The sequence below is a fragment of the Urocampus carinirostris genome, chromosome 4, assembly GCF_059441175.1.
Source record: "Urocampus carinirostris isolate Australia breed hairy pipefish chromosome 4, RoL_Ucar_1.0, whole genome shotgun sequence".
In the NCBI taxonomy this organism is placed as follows: domain Eukaryota; kingdom Metazoa; phylum Chordata; class Actinopteri; order Syngnathiformes; family Syngnathidae; genus Urocampus; species Urocampus carinirostris.
The window spans coordinates 40,527,656-40,545,321 of record NC_142352.1 but is presented as its reverse complement, the minus strand read 5'-3'; the positions used below and the strand labels follow the sequence as shown (position 1 = coordinate 40,545,321).

The 17,666-nt window shown below is 39.1% G+C and overlaps 2 protein-coding genes across 3 annotated transcripts; both read left to right on the top strand.

Moving 5' to 3' along the window:
* Positions 1-376: 376 nt before the first annotated feature.
* LOC148367562 (uncharacterized) lies at positions 377-9,635 on the top strand. 2 transcript variants are annotated; one of them, XM_088334563.1, is made up of 8 exons: positions 418-663; positions 1,528-1,643; positions 3,275-3,734; positions 3,799-3,891; positions 3,975-4,011; positions 5,110-5,181; positions 6,636-7,802; positions 8,970-9,635. In XM_088334563.1, the coding sequence occupies exons 1-8, from the start codon at positions 565-567 to the stop codon at positions 9,209-9,211; spliced, it is 2,286 nt and encodes a 761-aa protein (XP_088190689.1). In that variant the 5' UTR covers positions 418-564; the 3' UTR covers positions 9,212-9,635. The 2 variants fall into 2 exon arrangements, with proteins under 2 accessions (XP_088190690.1, XP_088190689.1); XM_088334564.1 differs by lacking the exon at positions 5,110-5,181 and having other exon boundaries at positions 377-663.
* Positions 9,636-11,612: 1,977 nt separating this feature from the next.
* Positions 11,613-17,297, top strand: nudt21 (nudix hydrolase 21). Its single transcript, XM_088334562.1, has 7 exons — positions 11,613-11,928; positions 14,238-14,438; positions 14,526-14,589; positions 15,593-15,682; positions 15,842-15,917; positions 16,748-16,862; positions 16,938-17,297. The coding sequence occupies exons 1-7, from the start codon at positions 11,807-11,809 to the stop codon at positions 16,957-16,959; spliced, it is 690 nt and encodes a 229-aa protein (XP_088190688.1). The 5' UTR covers positions 11,613-11,806; the 3' UTR covers positions 16,960-17,297.
* Positions 17,298-17,666: the final 369 nt, after the last annotated feature.

Sequence of the window (17,666 nt, the reverse complement as noted above, 5' to 3'; positions counted from 1 at the left end):
GGCTGTGATGATGACTTTAATCCAATAGATGGTGGCATAGAGTAGCAAAGTTTTAAATTCCGCACAGCACCTTTAATTATGTTGATATAAGTAAAACCTAATCCCGCTAAAAATCTCTTTAAAGCCTGGAAGGGAAAATCATACCTCTTACACGGAAGCTTAAAACCTGATTTCATCCTCAAACTTCAAACCTATAATTGGGCTTAGCTTTCGGATACGCATGTCAAATTAATTATTAGTTTATTACATAAGCAATGGAACATTTTGTCCATTTTCCTTATTGGCACGCAAATCCACTGATGCCCACCTTCTACATTTTCATGAAGCGAAACTTTGAGTGGTAACTTCATGGATCCACATTTTTTTCAATTTCATCTCCCCCCGGGTTGGGGGCTCAGGAAGGCGAGGCTCTGTTGTCATATCTGTCAGTCTCGCCAGGGCTGGCCCCTCCCACTTTAGCAGAGGCATTACATACTGCTGGTTCTTGTGCTCTTAGCAACGGTGCCTCAGCAACAGAGCCCAGGCAACAGAGCTCCACGGCAACAAGAGTGCTGTGTCTCCCCAATGGAGCTGCCATTGGGTGGACCTGCGCTCAGGCACTACACCCAAAGCCGACCAAGACCTCACCGACAAAAACTCAACTATCGTCCCTGCAGACCACAGGTAATGTGAGAAAGGAATTCAAGATAGGTGATTTTTGGGTGTGTGTGTGTGTTGGGGGAGAAAATGGAAAAGGGGAGATGGAAAAGGGTGCAGAAGGGGAAAGGCAGGGGGAAGGGAAGGGAGGGATGGATAAAGGGGGAGAGCTGCATAGAAGCCCGCTCCCTTGCTTGAATGAGCCAGTGCTATTGTGCCGGTAACTTGCTGTCCTAAGACACCGCAAATGGCATTTGCTGTGATTTCCAAGGGCAGGATTGCATGAATAGCATTGCAGTTGGTAGCCTGGCTTGAATGTCCATTTTCCCCCTTCCACTGCAGCTTTCTATTTTTTCCCCTCACAGAATTGGGCTTTTAAAACATGCATCATCTGATTTCTCTTCATGGTTCGCAGTCTTGTCAAATAGCTTTCTGAGTATAGACACACGGTCACTCCCTTGGAGCCAGTGAGATGAAATCCAAGCAAATCCCTTGTCGTGGTATCATATGGCAGTGACTTCTGCTGAATTTGTGTGCTGCCTGCAAGCCTCTCAGCTTTTATTGCGACTTGTGGGCACGGATGCTAATGTGATCAGCAGGATTCCGTCTGCATATAAGTAGCTAAAAATGCATTTTTTAATGTACTATGGCAAAGATCGTTTCTGTACGCCCCTCATTGTAATACTGAGAAACTGTATCCCAGGAGGATGCTTTGTAGGAAGACACCAGCCAAAATATTTCTCCAAAGACATTAGTGAAGGGTGTGTGGGTTTTGACGAGCCCAGTATTATTACATAATATGAGGTATCATTTTTACCTTTTCAAATATTTATTTCAATGCTTCATGTTTGATGTCAGATACATATTTCTTTCTTTCGCTAATCTAATCAGGAGACAATAATTGAGAGTGAAAATGAAGTCCTTGAGCTGATTGGGCGTGTAGATGAAGGCGTGGAGGAGTTCTTTACAAAGAGAGTTCTTCCTGCAGATGCAGATGGAGATGCAGAGTGAGTATCACCAGTTGCCTTTCTGCTTTGTCTCAACACTGTGTGGATAGGGTCAACATCTCTTAAATTTGCCCTGGTGTTGCAATCAGAATCACTCAGACATGAATTGTATATTGGCTCATTCACAAAAAAAGAGCCACAAGAGACATTATTGTTCCAGTCATGGTATTATGAATTTATTATCAGGGTCACGAGGGGGAAATAAACCTTCACCGTCTTTATTGCAGATTCCCTTTTTTAGAGGAGATTGATTTGTGACATTTGTAAAATAGTTTTAGGTCTGGGCAAATACAAAAAAAAGAAAATCTGCAACAATAGTTATTTATGCATTCGTCATTTCAGAATCTAAAAACTTAATTTATTAATTGTACCAAATTTGTAAGAGAGTGAGGACATATATCATTATATATATTATATATATTATATATATTATCTGGGCAGCACAGCGCGGTGGTTAGCGCGTGTGCGGCACAGTTCTGAGGTCATGAGTTCAAATCCAGCTACCAACCTTCCTGTGTGGAGTTTGCATGTTCTCCCCGTGTTTGCGTGGGTTTCCTCTGGGCACTCCGGTTTCTTCCCGCATTCCAAAAACATGCATGTCAGGTTAATTGGCCAGTCCGAATTGTCCCTAGGTGTGAATGAGCGAGCGAATTGTCTGTCCCTGTGTGCCCTGCAACTGGCTGGCAACCAGTTCAGGGTGTCCCCTGCCCAATGCCCGAAAATGGCTGGGATAGGCTCCAGCATCCCCGCAACCCTACTGAGGATAAGCGGTACAGATAATGGATGGATGGATGGATGGATATATATTATCTTGTTAGATAAACGAATCATTCCTAAACTAAACAATATCTAAACAAAAAATATTTTCTAAAAAAGTCAGCCTATTCTGATATGAAATTCCATTATTTTGGAACATAAATCCAGTGATAAACCACAGACCACTTTATCACAAAATGTCTCTCACCGCTTATGCTTAGTAGGGTCGCGGGGGTGCTGGAGCCCCTGAACTGGTTGCCAGCCAGTCACAGGGCACACAACTCACTTGCCCATTCACACCTAGGGACAATTTGGACCGGCCAATTAACCTGACATGCATGTTTTTGAAATGTGGGAAGAAACTGGAGTGCCTGGAGGAAACTCACGCAAGCATGGGGAGAACATGCAAACTCCGCACAGGGAAGGCTGGTAGTTGAACTTGAATCCATGACTTCAGAACTCAGTGGCCGTGCTGCCCAATGTTACTAAAGATTTTTTATTTTGATTCAATGCTCCAAGCGAATTGTCTGTCCCTGTGTGCCCTGCAATTGGCTGGCAACCAGTTCGGGGTGTCTTCTGCCCACTGCCCGCAGATAGCTGGGACAAGCTCCAGCACCCCCGCGACCCTACTGAGGATAAGCGGTGCAGATAATGGATGGATGGATGGATGATCAGGCTGTTGTGCGCATCACAAAATCCTCTTTAATGTTGCCTTTATCAACTACAAAAGTTTTAATGTTGCAGTTTTAAAATATAAAAAATGAAGAATGCACACGCATGCATACACCAGTTAAATTCTGTCTAATGGAATTGCACATAATGCTTTTATCCCCCAAAATATTAAGGCTTTAATATAATCTACTTTTCACATTCAGGCAAAAACAAGATAAGGAACCAGAGACCATCACAGTGGACGAAGTGGTTCCTGCAACCTCCGTCCCTGGTCCACCCCAGACGAAAACACTTAGGAGGAAGCTTGGGGATTTCTTTACCCTCAGAAAGCGGCGAGGACTGAAATCAGAGCCAGGCCACGAGGGCCGACCTAAAAAGGCCTCCATTGCTGATCTCATTCGCCCTCTTCGGGAGGCCGCCAAGGCCGATAAGGAAAAAGATAAGGAGAGAGTAAAGGAGCATGACAAGGAGAATGAGAAGGAAAAAGGGAAAGAGCAGCCTGGTGGTGTTGCCGGTGAGTCAACGGTGCAGGAAGCATCTGCCTCTGACGTTCCACCAATGAGAAGTGAAGTGGCTCCACCACGCCGTGCTCTCAGGGAAGGGAAGTCCCAGTCTCTTATTCTACTGTCTGGATCGGCAACAGGCGCCGCCAATGGCAGAAAGGTGAGTGACGCACGGCGTCAAGCCTTTACGACTCTGTAAGTCCATTATTCTTGGTTATTTTCAGAAACCATTTGAAGGCCAACATAGCTTTGAACAGAAACTTCATCTCATGCTTCAGCGTATTGGGGTTTCCAAAGCACAGCCAGAAGACACACAGGTGTGGATCTATCTGACTTTGGAAATCGTGGAACTTATTCTGGTCCAGTTAATAACAAATAAATGTCTCATAAATTCTCACAGAATCCAGAAAGAGAGATGAAAAAAGCAGAATCTGAAGGTATGTGCAAAAAAATGCATTTAATGCAGTTTTAACTAAGTATGATGGTTTTGAAATAAAAACACATGAAATTGCAAAAGTCCAAAGTTGTGAAGTCAAAAATTGTTAGGTACATTCACATGGAAAACACAAACTAACTAATTTCAACAGTAAGGATATGCATAAAACACAGATTATTTATGTGAAAGATCTAAATTATTCGAACAACAACAAAAGGTTCCTGTGTTGGTAATACGTTTGTAGTTTAGTAGACACTCAAATAAGGAGAGAAGACATAAATTATTATTTAACTTGCAAAGAGAAAAGGAGAGGACTGTACTAAGAAATCCCTCAATATTCCAAATTCAAAATCTGTTGAAAGGTCCTCGCCTTTCTTTTCATTAACTCTCCTCGGTTACAGAAAGCAGATCCGCCCTAATGGGTGTGGGAATCAAAGAACAATATTGTTATTGGCTGATTTTGAAAATGATTTAAATATTAGTAAAAACAATGAACAACCGTGAGGTATTATAATCAATATAACAAACTACAATCCTATGCCATCTCCTTTGCAGATTTCCATTATTTAAAACAAAATAAACTAGATTTACATAACAATGCAGTCGTTACTTGAAGGATTTGTTCAAAAACCTATCAGTAATATCCTTTCAAACATTGTCCAAAATAATCAAACATTTAATTTTCAGTTATAAGCTGTACCTTAGTGAATTTTGTTTTAAGCCAAAGTAAATGCACTCTTTTAATATTATTATTTGTCCATATTTACATGGATAGACAGTACATTACTTGTCTAGTGGCAAGTATGGGACATAGAAATATAAAAAACTCACTTAACAAACTTAAAACAAATGATTTGTACACAATCTGGAGTTCTCACTCTTGCTGCCTGGCATTTCAACATATTTGCAGTTTCCTATTTTACATATTAAAACATGTCCCTTTCAATGATATTCATACTGCAATCCAGGACACCCTTAATAGGTTTGTTCACCTGTAACCTTATTGGGAATAAACACTTTCAAAATGGATAGATGAATATTAAAGATTTCACTGTCAGCTAAAATTGTCTCTGTAATATCTCCTCTTTTCATGTTTTAGGCACCATTATTGATAGTAAAGTTGAGCCAACCCCGACTTTTACAAAACACAGAACTATGTCAGCCTCCTCAGGTAAAACACACACAATATCACTCCATCATAAAGTAATTTCCTGTGGAAGTTTTATCCTACCATTTATGTAATTATTCTCTGAAATTGTTTACACAAAGTGGAATTGTAAAAACAGCTTTCCCACAAAACAACAACAATAAGACAGTTAGATCAAGACAACGGATGAATGAAACCTGAAAAAAAAAAACATTAAATGTAGGTGATTAAACAGGAGAAAGGCACATTAATATTGATTGGTGGTAATTGGCTAATCAATATCTTTTTGTCATAAAGAATATTTGGAAAGGAGGGTTGATGAAGCAATTGCTTCATTGTGTCTTGGTCACTGCAAAACAACTGGAGAAAATGTAAAATAAAGCATGATTTTAAGGAATGCTTTTTTGGGAAAAGGTAAAAGTGAAAAAAAACTAACATGAGCAAGTATGTATATATATATATATTCAGAGTGAAATGTTCTTGTACCACAGGCAGATAATTTTGCTCATGTTAGTTTTTTTCACTTTTACCTTTTCCCAAAAAAGCATTCCTTAAAATCACGCAAGAATAATAACTCACTCTTAAGATAGGAAATCATAAAAAATCTTGTTCTACTGACAAATAATTTGGCTCATAACTTATACCTTACTATTAGTTGATGCCCCCTTCTTGTATTGAAATAATAATAAAATTGTATCTTAAGTTATTTTTTAACTCATTTTTCTTTTTAAAACAAAAAACAAAATTGTAATATTTTGTAACTTGTTTTATGTAAAAAACTAGACAAAAATACTTAAAACGTGGTTACTAACTTCCAAAATGTTTTTTCTAGTAAAATAAAATAGTAGTCAATATGTGCAAACATTTTAATTTTGATTTGATTTTTAAAATATTTTAATTGTTACTTGCAAATAAATTAAGATTATTTTTAGATATTAATCTCTTATTTTGCAGGAGTAAAAGTAAAAATCTACTAAAATAGAAATTACAGTTTAATGAGCAAAGTTCTCTGCCAAATGAACAAAAAAAACTAGTCAAATAGATACCCTAAGTGATGAAGAATTATACATCGCAATAAGATATTCATGTCTTTTCAAAACCACTGTTACTCCCAGGGACACAGTTGTATTTGCTTATTGACTTGTTGTCATTGCCAAAATCTTGTACTTGAGAGTAAACTATGAGGGATTTGTTGCAGCTGGTCATTTGGGTTCCAAGTGGGCCGTACAGTCGGACTGTGTAAATCGCATGACATGAATGAATCTTCCCTCCTCACCATCTGTTTATCAACTCTATGAAATAGGAAGTAATCTAATAACTAAAAAACAGATGGATATACACGACACTCAACTTTGTTGTCTGTCTTATGTTGTTAATGTTTTGTCCATGGTGGAAGTTTACATGCTACTGAGTGCCAACTGTAATGATGACCAAAAACCTTTATACACAAGATCATAACAACCTTTTTTTATCATCAGACACAAGGCATCAAATTCGACCAAGCATGTCATCACACGAGTCAGCCGGAAAACCCGCTTTGCCTCCGAAGCCGGTCCTCAAGCCCGGTCCCCCTGTAACATCTGGTCGCAACACGCCTGAGAATGAGTTGGTTCAAATAGAAGAGGGAGAAACAAGCACACACACTAAGGAAAAAAGTCCAACTGCAGCTCCATCTGGCCCAGCTACTCCTGCACTAATTGTGAATGCCACCCCTGACTCGGCTGACATTACTATTTCCTCTTCTAGTGTTGCAACTCCAGAGTCGGATGTGTTTGCCTATAACGCCACTGCAACGCTAACAAATGGTACAGATGTAGACAGCAAGACCTCTGACCCCAAAGTTCAACCTGTTAGCACAGAACCATGTGCCTTTATCTCCTCAACAGCTCCTACCGAACATCCCACAACTATCCCCTGTACTCCCTCTGAGGCCGAAAATCTTAGATCTGTGGCTTCAGACTCGACAACAGTAACTTCCATTACCACCATGGAGACTACTTCTTGTCATCTGAGTGAAAGCCATGTGACTTTTTCAGTTAAACCAGCAAGGCCCATTTCAAATGGTGTGGTTTCATTTAGTGAAGTGGCCACTCCTGTTGTATCTTCTCCTCTGGCCCCTATTCAGCCTTCAGAAAGCAAATCAGACGCTGCTACCAGTTCTCTTGCGGTAGCTAGTGAGGATGTCTCTGCAGACGTCTCAATTGACAAGAAAAGCACATCTGCTGCCCCAAACTTAACTCCTCCTAAATTTGATACCCCTGTTTCCAGCCCCATTACCCCTCTTATCACCAGCACCCCTTCCACGACTGTTACGTCTACTGACTGTCGAGACTCTCCCCCTTCCATTGTTCCCTCAACCTCATTCGGCAAAACCAACCTCGCCTATCCCGTCATCTCCACCATTGACACAGATGAAGCTGCTCCAACGACTGGAGGTGCAATTACCTCCCTGCTCACCACTGACCCACTTTCCTCAAAGAAGACCAGCTCTACGCTCGCATCAGTTATCACCTGCATCCCTGCCCCTGAAGACTCCGCTGTTACTAGGCACAGTTTGACCAGTCCAATACTCCCTCATTATAGTCCATGCCAAGGGTTGCCTGCAAATCTTGACAAAAGATTGAGTGCTACTGTAAAAGTCACAGGTAAGCACTTTTAGATTCTAGAAAAATTCAATTCAGGTAAGGGTAATAGAATTACTTCAAAAGAAAATTGGGGCCGTGTAAGAAAAAAAAGGTTCATCTCAGAATTCTGACTGTAGAGTAAAAATTCTTACTTTTCCTCCTAAGAATTCTAGCTTTAAAACGTCATAGTTTTCTGTTCAACTTTTAACTCGGAATTTTAGATTTTTATCTCGGGTTTCACTTTTCGTTTTTTTTCTAGAATTCTCTCTTTCAAAGTCAAAATTCTGAAATACGCCACATTTCTTATATAAAATTAGGAATTAAAGAAAAATAAAATTGCTGCCCACGGCAGCGCAGTGGTTAGCGCATGTGCAGCACAGTTCATGTCTTGGGAACCTCCTGCGTGGGTTCAAATCCAGCTCCGGACCTCCTGTGCGGAGCTTGCATGTTCACCCCGTGCTTGCGTGGGTTTTCTCCGGGCACTCCTGTTTCCTCCCACATTCCAAAATCATGCATTTCAGGTGAATTGGCCGGTCCAAATTGTCCCTAGGTGTGAATGAGCGAGTGAGTTGTCTGTCCCAGTGTGCCCTGCGATTGGCTGGCAACTGGTTCAGGGTGTCCCCTGCCCACTGCCCGATGATTGCTGGGATGGGCTCCAGAACCCCCCGCGACCCTACTGAGGATAAGCGGTGCAGCTAATGAGAGAGAGATGAGAGAAATTTGCTGCCATGTTTAATAATTAGACCTAGATACACAGCACAAAACGGGACCTTTTAATACTTTAAAATGTCTCATATAATTAGAAAACATATTTTTTTAAATGAGCAAAATTATCTCACGTTTTCTATTCAGCAACGTATTTCACACACATTACGATTTTGCTAATTTCAAATTCAAGAAAAATAAATGAGCTAATCCATCTATATCTGCCATATCAGAACATTTTGTTCATTTTGACTTTCTATGATTTAACAATTTATTACAAAAAATTAAATTGAGTAAAATGAAAACATAATTAAAAAAATGAGCTGAATTGCCATTATCGATTCAAATACATTTTAGTACAGGCTCTGGTCTACAAAAATGTTATAGTGGCCTGGAAATGTTGCCTATATTTTGGAAGCACCTGATATAAACCTTTCATTGATCTTGTATGTGTCATGCGCAATGTTGCTCTGTCATTATCAGATGTGGAGGTGGTCCAAAAGAGCAAACAAGGTGAGGAAACTGAAGGCAAGAACGTCGTAACTGATTGCAAGGAGAGTGAACCCCCCAAGGAACAAGAAGCTCAAGACAGTAGTGACACAAAAGCAAAAGAAGCCCAAGAAGCAAATGTGAAAACTGAAGACATCCTAGTGGCAACAGAAAAAGCAGAGGCTGATAATGTGCTAGAAACGGAGGGTCAAAACCATGAAGAATCACAAAAATAAAGAATTTACTGACTTTCTAATTTTGGGACCAACTACTGTGAAGCACGCAGTTTAGGCCACAGTAAAGAAAAAATAATTGATCCATGGCACTTCCTATACAGGGACCATCACACTAGAGCAGCACACCACACACCTGGTTGGACCATTGGACCAAAGAAGTGAGGTCCATTGTGTGACGTTATCGACAACTCCAGCAGTGTCTTTGTCTTTTCTTTTTTTTAACTTTGGTTTGAATTTTGCATTGCACGTATGATTATGTAACATAAGATGAGTACTGTGTTTTAAAGATACCATGTTTACAAATGATGGATATGAGAAAATAGATATGACTATTAAATGAATATTGAATTGATTTATGGAGATTCATTTTCTTCAGTTGTAAAAGGTTTGGGATGAGTAAAAAACCATTATTGTCACACACAAATCTGAAATGACGTTTAATTGAAAGTTGGGATATATGTGTGCATCATTTCAATTTATAGTAGAATGCATTGTAATCTGTTCCCTATGCGCATATATATGTCAAAGTATCTTCGAGTAAGAGCGAGGCTAATATAGCGAACAATTAATATACTGTCTCAATAGACCCAAAGAAAAGTCACAGATGTCATACGCTTGACCTCATAGTGACAGACTGGCTCACTATTGAACTTTAGCAACACCAGATAGGACATTCCCTGAGCTTATGTCATGGATGCCAGAGAGAATAAAGCATCCTGTGTTCAGTAAAGACATTCTGTATTGTATATTAAAGCTGGTCTACAGTTGATGCCTGGGTGAGAAAAACAAGTAGGTTTTTGATTCTATCATGAACAGATAGACAAAAATACTTTGACACAGTTCAAAGTTTACTGCTTTCAAGTCTCTTTACAATTTAACAAAGTTATGACCGATGTAACCCATGAAGCATCCACGTAATTTGTTGAAAATGAAGAACAAATTGTTCCCTGAAGCACATGAAGACGTTCCTCTTCACAGTTATAGGGCCATGCATACCTACCCACATGATTAAATAAAGTGGTGAATCAGCTGACGATAAAAATGGATTGCTTTGGTCAAATCACAAAAAATATGATTGTGTGTTGAAACCTTCATTAACTCTGATGCTGTATCATCAGTTTTCAAATTAGAATAGTTTTTAATGTAATTGTTAACAATGTAGTGGAAATTGTTTGCAATCAAATTAGACATGACTCCACAGGAAAAACATAACTAAAGACTTAAAAGAAAAAAAAAGATTACATGAATGTCAGAATAAATCGTGCTTGGAGACTAAGCCCAATTTATAATGAAAGTGCAATGAAAATAGTGTAACAACATTCAGCAACAAGAGAGAAAATCCCATGTAAATCATTTAATAGGGTATGAGTGCCTGTTTTTCAATGCTACTGGCAAAAGATGTATTTTTCACAGTCTTGCACACTTGTTTAGGATGGTGATGTCCCTGAGGTAGAAACTGTCTTTGAGACTGTTAGTCCTTGTTTTAAGGGTCTTGTAGCGCCTACCAGAAGTCAACATGTCTCAGAGTGAGTGGCCGGAGAGAAAGGAGACCTTTTATAATATTGTTGGCTTTGCTGTAGTATCAAAAGCAAACAATGGGCTCCAGATTGGGCAGATAGAAGCCACTGACTTTGTAATTGGGTAGATAAAGAGAGCTGTCCAAGCAAGCCCCAATAGCCCATCTATATCTTTGATGTTTCCCGTTAGGTCTGTGCTCACTGCCATAAAAAAAGATAACAGTCAAGTCAAGTCATTTTTATTTGTACAGCCCTTAATCACAAGGAGTCTCAAAGGACTGCTCAGAACGTTTCTCCCTATTTCCTAACTTGGTTTTCCAGAAGTTTTTCTTTGCCTGAATGTGGAGTGTTTAAGGGGTCCGTCGAAAAATTGTTGACTTTGAGCTAGATGTTTTTGAATTGTTGCTTTTGGTGTTAATGAATATTCGTTTCACATTGTTTGCAACGGGATTAGGCATGGAACTCCAGGATAAACAAAATAAACACGAAAAAAAGACTTAAAGGAGAAAAATGTAACGATAAAGAGGAAAAGTATTTACAAGATAGGTAGTGCTTGGAGACTGGCCTAAGTTGTAAGCGTGATCTTCTTTCATCATAACAGTGTTATAAAAATAGCACCTCGTATCAACAGTGCAGTGAAAGGTATGGTAAAACATTTAGCAGCAACAAAATTACTAAAAATAAATAGATAGATAAGATATGAATACCAATTTTTCAATACATCTGGCAAAACATATATTTTCAGAGTTTTACACGCTTATTGGGGTGGCGATGACCCAGGGAAGAATCGTATTGGTTATTTTTTTCACGAATGAAGACTAAAATTTATAGTTATCAAATAATATACATTTAATTATTTTTCCAACCACCAGGAGTCGCTGGCGGTAGCGTCACTATCGTATTTCACCCGGAAGTCGATTGACTGCGGAAACGGCGGTGGACGTCTTGATGAGTACCGTCTATTGTAGTCGTCTTTATTTTTCATCACTAATTTTGTCTATCGAAACATTTACAAAATCGACTTTAATTTTTAGTCACATTTACAAGGAGGTTAAATCCTATTGTGCACACTCAAGATATGTCGGTAGCGCCCTCCAATCGCTCGAGTGCAGGTTGGCCGCGCGGTGCAAGCGCCCAGTTTGGAGGCAAATACATGGCTGGCCCGGCGAAGCCTCTCACTTTGGAGAGGACCATCAATCTGTGAGTCGATCAAATGAGTTCGATTTTGTGGTGAAAATAAATAAATAATAATAATAATTTCATGCTTTCGCCATTCTACCATGTTTTCCTAGTAGTGGCTGCTGCAAGAGCATTCAGTTTTGTGTTTTATCTTCACTTCGAAGATTTTCTTCAAATTTGCAGGGTTCGTACGGGTGCTTGAAATCCTTGAAATTGATTGAATTTTAATGTGTTTTCAATGAATGAAAGTGCTTGAAATTGTTCCTATGTTTCACACAAGTCCGCTTTAAAATTATGCCTACACCGCTTTCTAGTAGTTTCGCTTTACCTTTACATTTCTTTTCCCCTCGTCATTGACGGCAGCTGGCATTAGTTTGTATGACTTTGTCCTATTAAGCGTCATCGCCCACTACGGGTCGTACCCAAGAGGATAGGTGCATGCTCCAAAAACCGGGCACTATGAAATAGTGCAAGTACTACGAATCAATTATGGGCCATGCAAAATATTAAGGTAGTATTTCCCAGTGGTAAATTGTAATGGGAAAAACTTTCTGCAATTGAAATTGTAAGCTAATTGTTTAACTAACACCTGTATGGGGAAGGATTTGTCTCATAAATATCTACAACCATAAATCCACAAATATATTCGCGATTTACTCTAGATACGAAAATCATATGTCTTGATAATTGCATACGCAAGATTAAAATTTGCATATGTTAAATGAAGATATATTTGTGGATCTGCAAAATACATGATTCACACCGGATTTCTTCCTGGAATAGGGCTGGAGAAAAGTTGGCCTTCCAATTCCTTTAAAACATGCTTTAAATTGGCCATGAAAAAGGTGTACGAACCCGGTTTCAATTGAGTTTTGTGTTTTATCCTCACTTTGAAGATTTGGCTGGTTCAATGTGAGAGTTGAATCAGGATCTTTTACCTGACATGAAGGAAAACCCACCAATTACGTTTGTGAAAACAATATTTCCGATAGGGCTGCGACTAACAACTATTTTTATAGTTGACTAATGAAATGAAATGATCTGCATTTATATAGCGCTTTTCAAGTCAAGACTTCCCAAACCGCTTTACATTTCTCAATTGGGGCCGTGCAGCCATGTAAAGCGCTAACCTGCATATTGGGGGTATTAGGGGTTCAGGGTCTTACCCAAGGACACATCGACATGTAACACGGAGGAGCCGAGATTCGGACTGCGATCTCTTGATCCCAAGACGAGCGCTCTACCTCCTGAGCCACTGCTCACCAACTATAGAAACGATTGGTCAACTAATTGGACTGTTATTTTTTCTCAAATTTATTTTGATGTTGATTCATTAACTGGTAAATTATTACAAACATAAGGAAAATGGGTATGATGAAAAACATGTATTTTTTGAACATACCCCAGATTTGTACAAAAAATAAATACAAAATATATTTAAAAAATAATTAGGCTCTGTGCTCAGTCAGTAGATACACAAATCCATAAATAAACCTCAATTTTTTTACAGGCAGGCAAATCAATAATGCATTAAAATAAACACTTTGAGACATCTTGTGATTTAGGGCCATACAAATAAGCATGACTTGACTTGACTAAATAAAACAAATATGATGTCCATTTTGTGAAGTACATTCAGTGACCAACCGCAGCGAAGTCTGTAGCGAAAGTACTTAACGTTTTGTAATGGTTTGAAATCAGACGGTTTGGATGTTTTTTCTGCGGTCTGCAATGATTTCATTTTGAGTACGTTTGTCAGGCACAGTCTGGCATAATGTTCGAGGTGTCTTTTTTTGTAAAATAGACGCATGTAAAATGAACAATGCATTAAAACCGCATTAGTCTGAATGCTACGAGCGAATTGTCTGTCCCTGTGTGCCCTGGGACTGGCTGGCAACCAGTTCAGGGTATCCCCTGCCCACTGCCTGAAGATAGCTGGGATGGGCTCCAGCACCCCCGCAACCCTACTGAGGATAAGCGGTGCAGATAATGGATGGATGGATGGCTACCTCAGTAACTTTACAATAAGGCGTTTTACTGTTCGTATCCTGGCTAAAATTCTCCCAAACTACAGACGTTTTGGTTCGCATTGTTGATGTTGACGCCGCCATTTCTACCACCCAAGAAAGACCCTATTGGCCATTGTGCAAGAGCAACACTCAGCAGAGATTATATTCATGAAGAGAGCCTCTCTTTTGGATAAGCGTGTCCAGCGACAATAGTCGACAATTAAATTAATTTTTTACTTTTACCATTATTAATTAATGTCGCATAAGCGTTGCAGCCCTAATTTCCAATTAGCCCAATGTAACCAGTCCTGTGTTTTATAGGTACCCTCTCACCAATTACACATTTGGGACCAAGGAGCCTTTGTATGAGAAGGACAGCTCCGTGGCAGCCAGGTTCCAGCGGATGCGCGAGGAGTTTGACAAGATGGGAATGAGGAGGACAGTGGAAGGTGTTCTTATTGTCCATGAGCATAGGCTGCCCCATGTCCTACTCCTGCAACTGGGGACTACTTTTTTCAAACTGTGAGGATTTAACAGTCTTAAGAATCATCCAATGTCACCTGTCTTCTTCAATCCATGTTTGATGTTTTTCCCTTCTGATTTTTTTAGGCCTGGTGGAGAGCTGAGTCCTGGAGAAGATGAGGTTGAGGGTCTTAAACGCTTAATGACTGAGGTAGGGGAACACAATTCGGTCAAACCCTACCAATTTTGCTCACGAATCAAAGACTTGTAGGCATTATTGGGTATCTCTAATTACTTTCGATCAAGACTTACTATACTGGTCTAAAAGACGAGGCATGTGTTTATTCTTCTACCGCAGTGGGATGAAGAGTCAAACCACAAAGACCTGTAGGAACAGTTTCATTATGAATGAAGGAAACTTTTATTTCAAACATGACAGAACAAAAACAAAACAAAAAACACACACAATGTTATCGTACATAATCGAAAGGGAGTAGGAAGAAGCATATGCTCATTAAATCATACCCCTTTGACTTAATTAATAAATGTGCCCCACAGTTAGCTCCTTTGTGTATTTACATGTAAAAAAAATTATGAATATGCATATTTACATTGGCTCTGTGGATACACAGTCTCTTCATCACAACATCTATCACTGTTTTTATCCTACCAGATTAATAGTTTTACCCCTCTAATAACTATAATGCTAGTAATCACCTAATATCATTCAAGGCACCAGTAATGACAATAATAACAAAATATGATGGTTATAATAATTACAATTATTATTACTATTATATCAATATAATAATAATGACAATGTTGATTTGCTCACATCTATTTTTTGCTATATCATTCAGATGCCATTTTCTTCCTTTCTGTACTCTGCCAATATTATTTTTTTTAATCTGGATTTGAACATGTGTATACTTGGACATTCTTTGAGCTAATCCTGTAATTTTCTCCAAAGTTTAACTCCACATACAGACACACACACACACACACTTTTCCTGGTAGTTCTCACCGGTTGAATTTTAAATGATCACTTTAACGTAGACATTAACGTGGTATTTTCTTCTGTTATGTCTGAAACTATTTGTTATCATGCGTTTTTCTAAGTGATACTTTTAAAGTTGATATCTTGAAGATTTCTCTTGTTGAACTTCTCTATGTAGTGATTCCATGGTTTAATCCTTAATTTATGGACGTGTTAGATTCTCGGACGGCAGGACGGTGTGAAGCAGGACTGGGTGATTGACGACTGCATTGGCAACTGGTGGCGCCCTAATTTTGAGCCTCCCCAGGTGCGTCTTTTGTGTAAAATCACAAAATTTTCATTTATCACTTAGACTTTAGCAACTTTGTCTATCCAAATTGCAATATTGTTGGATTTCTTCTGATAGCATTGTAAGCATTTTTCTTTTTCAATCTGTCTTTGCCCTAAAAAACAACTTGTTTTGCAGTATCCCTATATTCCAGCTCATATTACCAAGCCTAAGGAGCACAAGAAACTGTTTTTGGTTCAGCTTCAGGAAAAAGGTGGGTATATTGAAATGCAAGGTTTTTCCTACGTTGAACATTGAGGCTGAAATCTCAAGCAAACAGGATGTATTGATTTGATATTGTACATTAAGGAGCACAGCTCCACTTGTGATGATTAGTGGATGCTCAGTATTTTAACTGCCCATACAATGTTTAACCACATAATGCTATTTCATTAGCAGTGCATGCACCAAAAAGGCAAAACCAACTACTGAATAAAAAAAAAACAGGACCACACTTTTTTTAAATTAGCCAAAGGCACCCGCTGGGTGTCGCCAAAGTAATAAAAAGCCAATATGCAATAAGTCTATTACAGTAGTATTTCATAACAATGCTGACCTGTATTGAACATTGAAAAATGAGCGCAGACATTGCGTCTCTGCACCATTCCCGCGTCGTTCCCAATGTCTAAACACCCATATTTATATACAATTATAGGAACATGTTAGTTGGCTTATAACCAGGGATGCACTGAAATTTTAGACCAGAATTTTCTTCTGTCGTATAAATAACCAGAGAAGAATTTTAGGTTCCGTCTGTGTATAAAAATGACTATTATTTTTATTAGATTTTAAGAAACTAATGTCAACATTCTTTGCCTATAATTTTAAATTCTAAATTCATGATTACACTTGGTCGTCAAGAGGGTGGCTGCTATGGTATTGGTCCGTTCTCGACACAGATTTTTGGTATGGATGCTAGTAGTTTTAAAGATACTGCCTCTTCCTCAATTTGAAGCAGAAAAACCCTGATTCTCATAAGTGAAACTGCATAAATGATCAAAGGAATGTGACTAAGCAAAGAGATGGATGTTATTTTGCTTACAGCACTGTTTGCTGTTCCCAAAAATTATAAACTGGTGGCTGCCCCGTTGTTTGAGCTGTATGACAACGCACCTGGATATGGACCCATCATTTCCAGTCTTCCGCAGCTCCTCAGCCGGTAATGAAAATGATAATGATTTTGGAACCTGTGTGAACATTTCTTTGAATAAGTCCTCTTTCTTTTTATTTGCAGGTTCAACTTTATCTACAACTAAGTGAAGTCCATCTGGCTGTCTCTGTGAGTACAGCCCAGTCATGAGGAGAACGCAGAGAAATGACTCTCATCTTCGGTTCCACCTTCACATGAGAGAAATGTGTCCTGTGCTGGAAATACTGACAGTCCACAGGACTGTTCATCTAAGCTTTTAGTTTTTGTCCTTTTTTAAGAATTCAGACACGGTTTTTGTAAAAGATACACTTATGCTTTATGTTCGGTCTGTTTTTAAGTATTTTTGGTAAAGGTTTGATTAAACCAACAAATGATTTGTGTTTACTTTTATTTTAATATAGATTGTTTTTCTTTTTTAATAAAAGAATGGCTTTAAAAAAATTATTCTCATTCTCAACCATGTAACATATTCTGTTGATTTTAACTGGGATCATCAAATACACTGATGCAGCCAGATAAGTTATGCTTTGAAAAGTGTGAGGTGAGGCTCAGTGCAACTGAATGGCACGGGCGCATCCCTGAGGTCAGTGGGCTTATGTCCCTCCCTCTCTAGGCTGGTTCATTAGTTAAAGGTTTGATCATCCACATCAAACAGTACAGGTGTTCATGGTTACCAGTAGGAGGACAAGCCTCCTGATCTGACTAAGATACAGCCCCTTTATCACTTGGTCCGCGTGGTTTTTCCAGTATAAAGCGTCATCCCATTCTTCAGAGATGAGCCACGGACAGGCAGCGGCGAGTGACACTAGATCC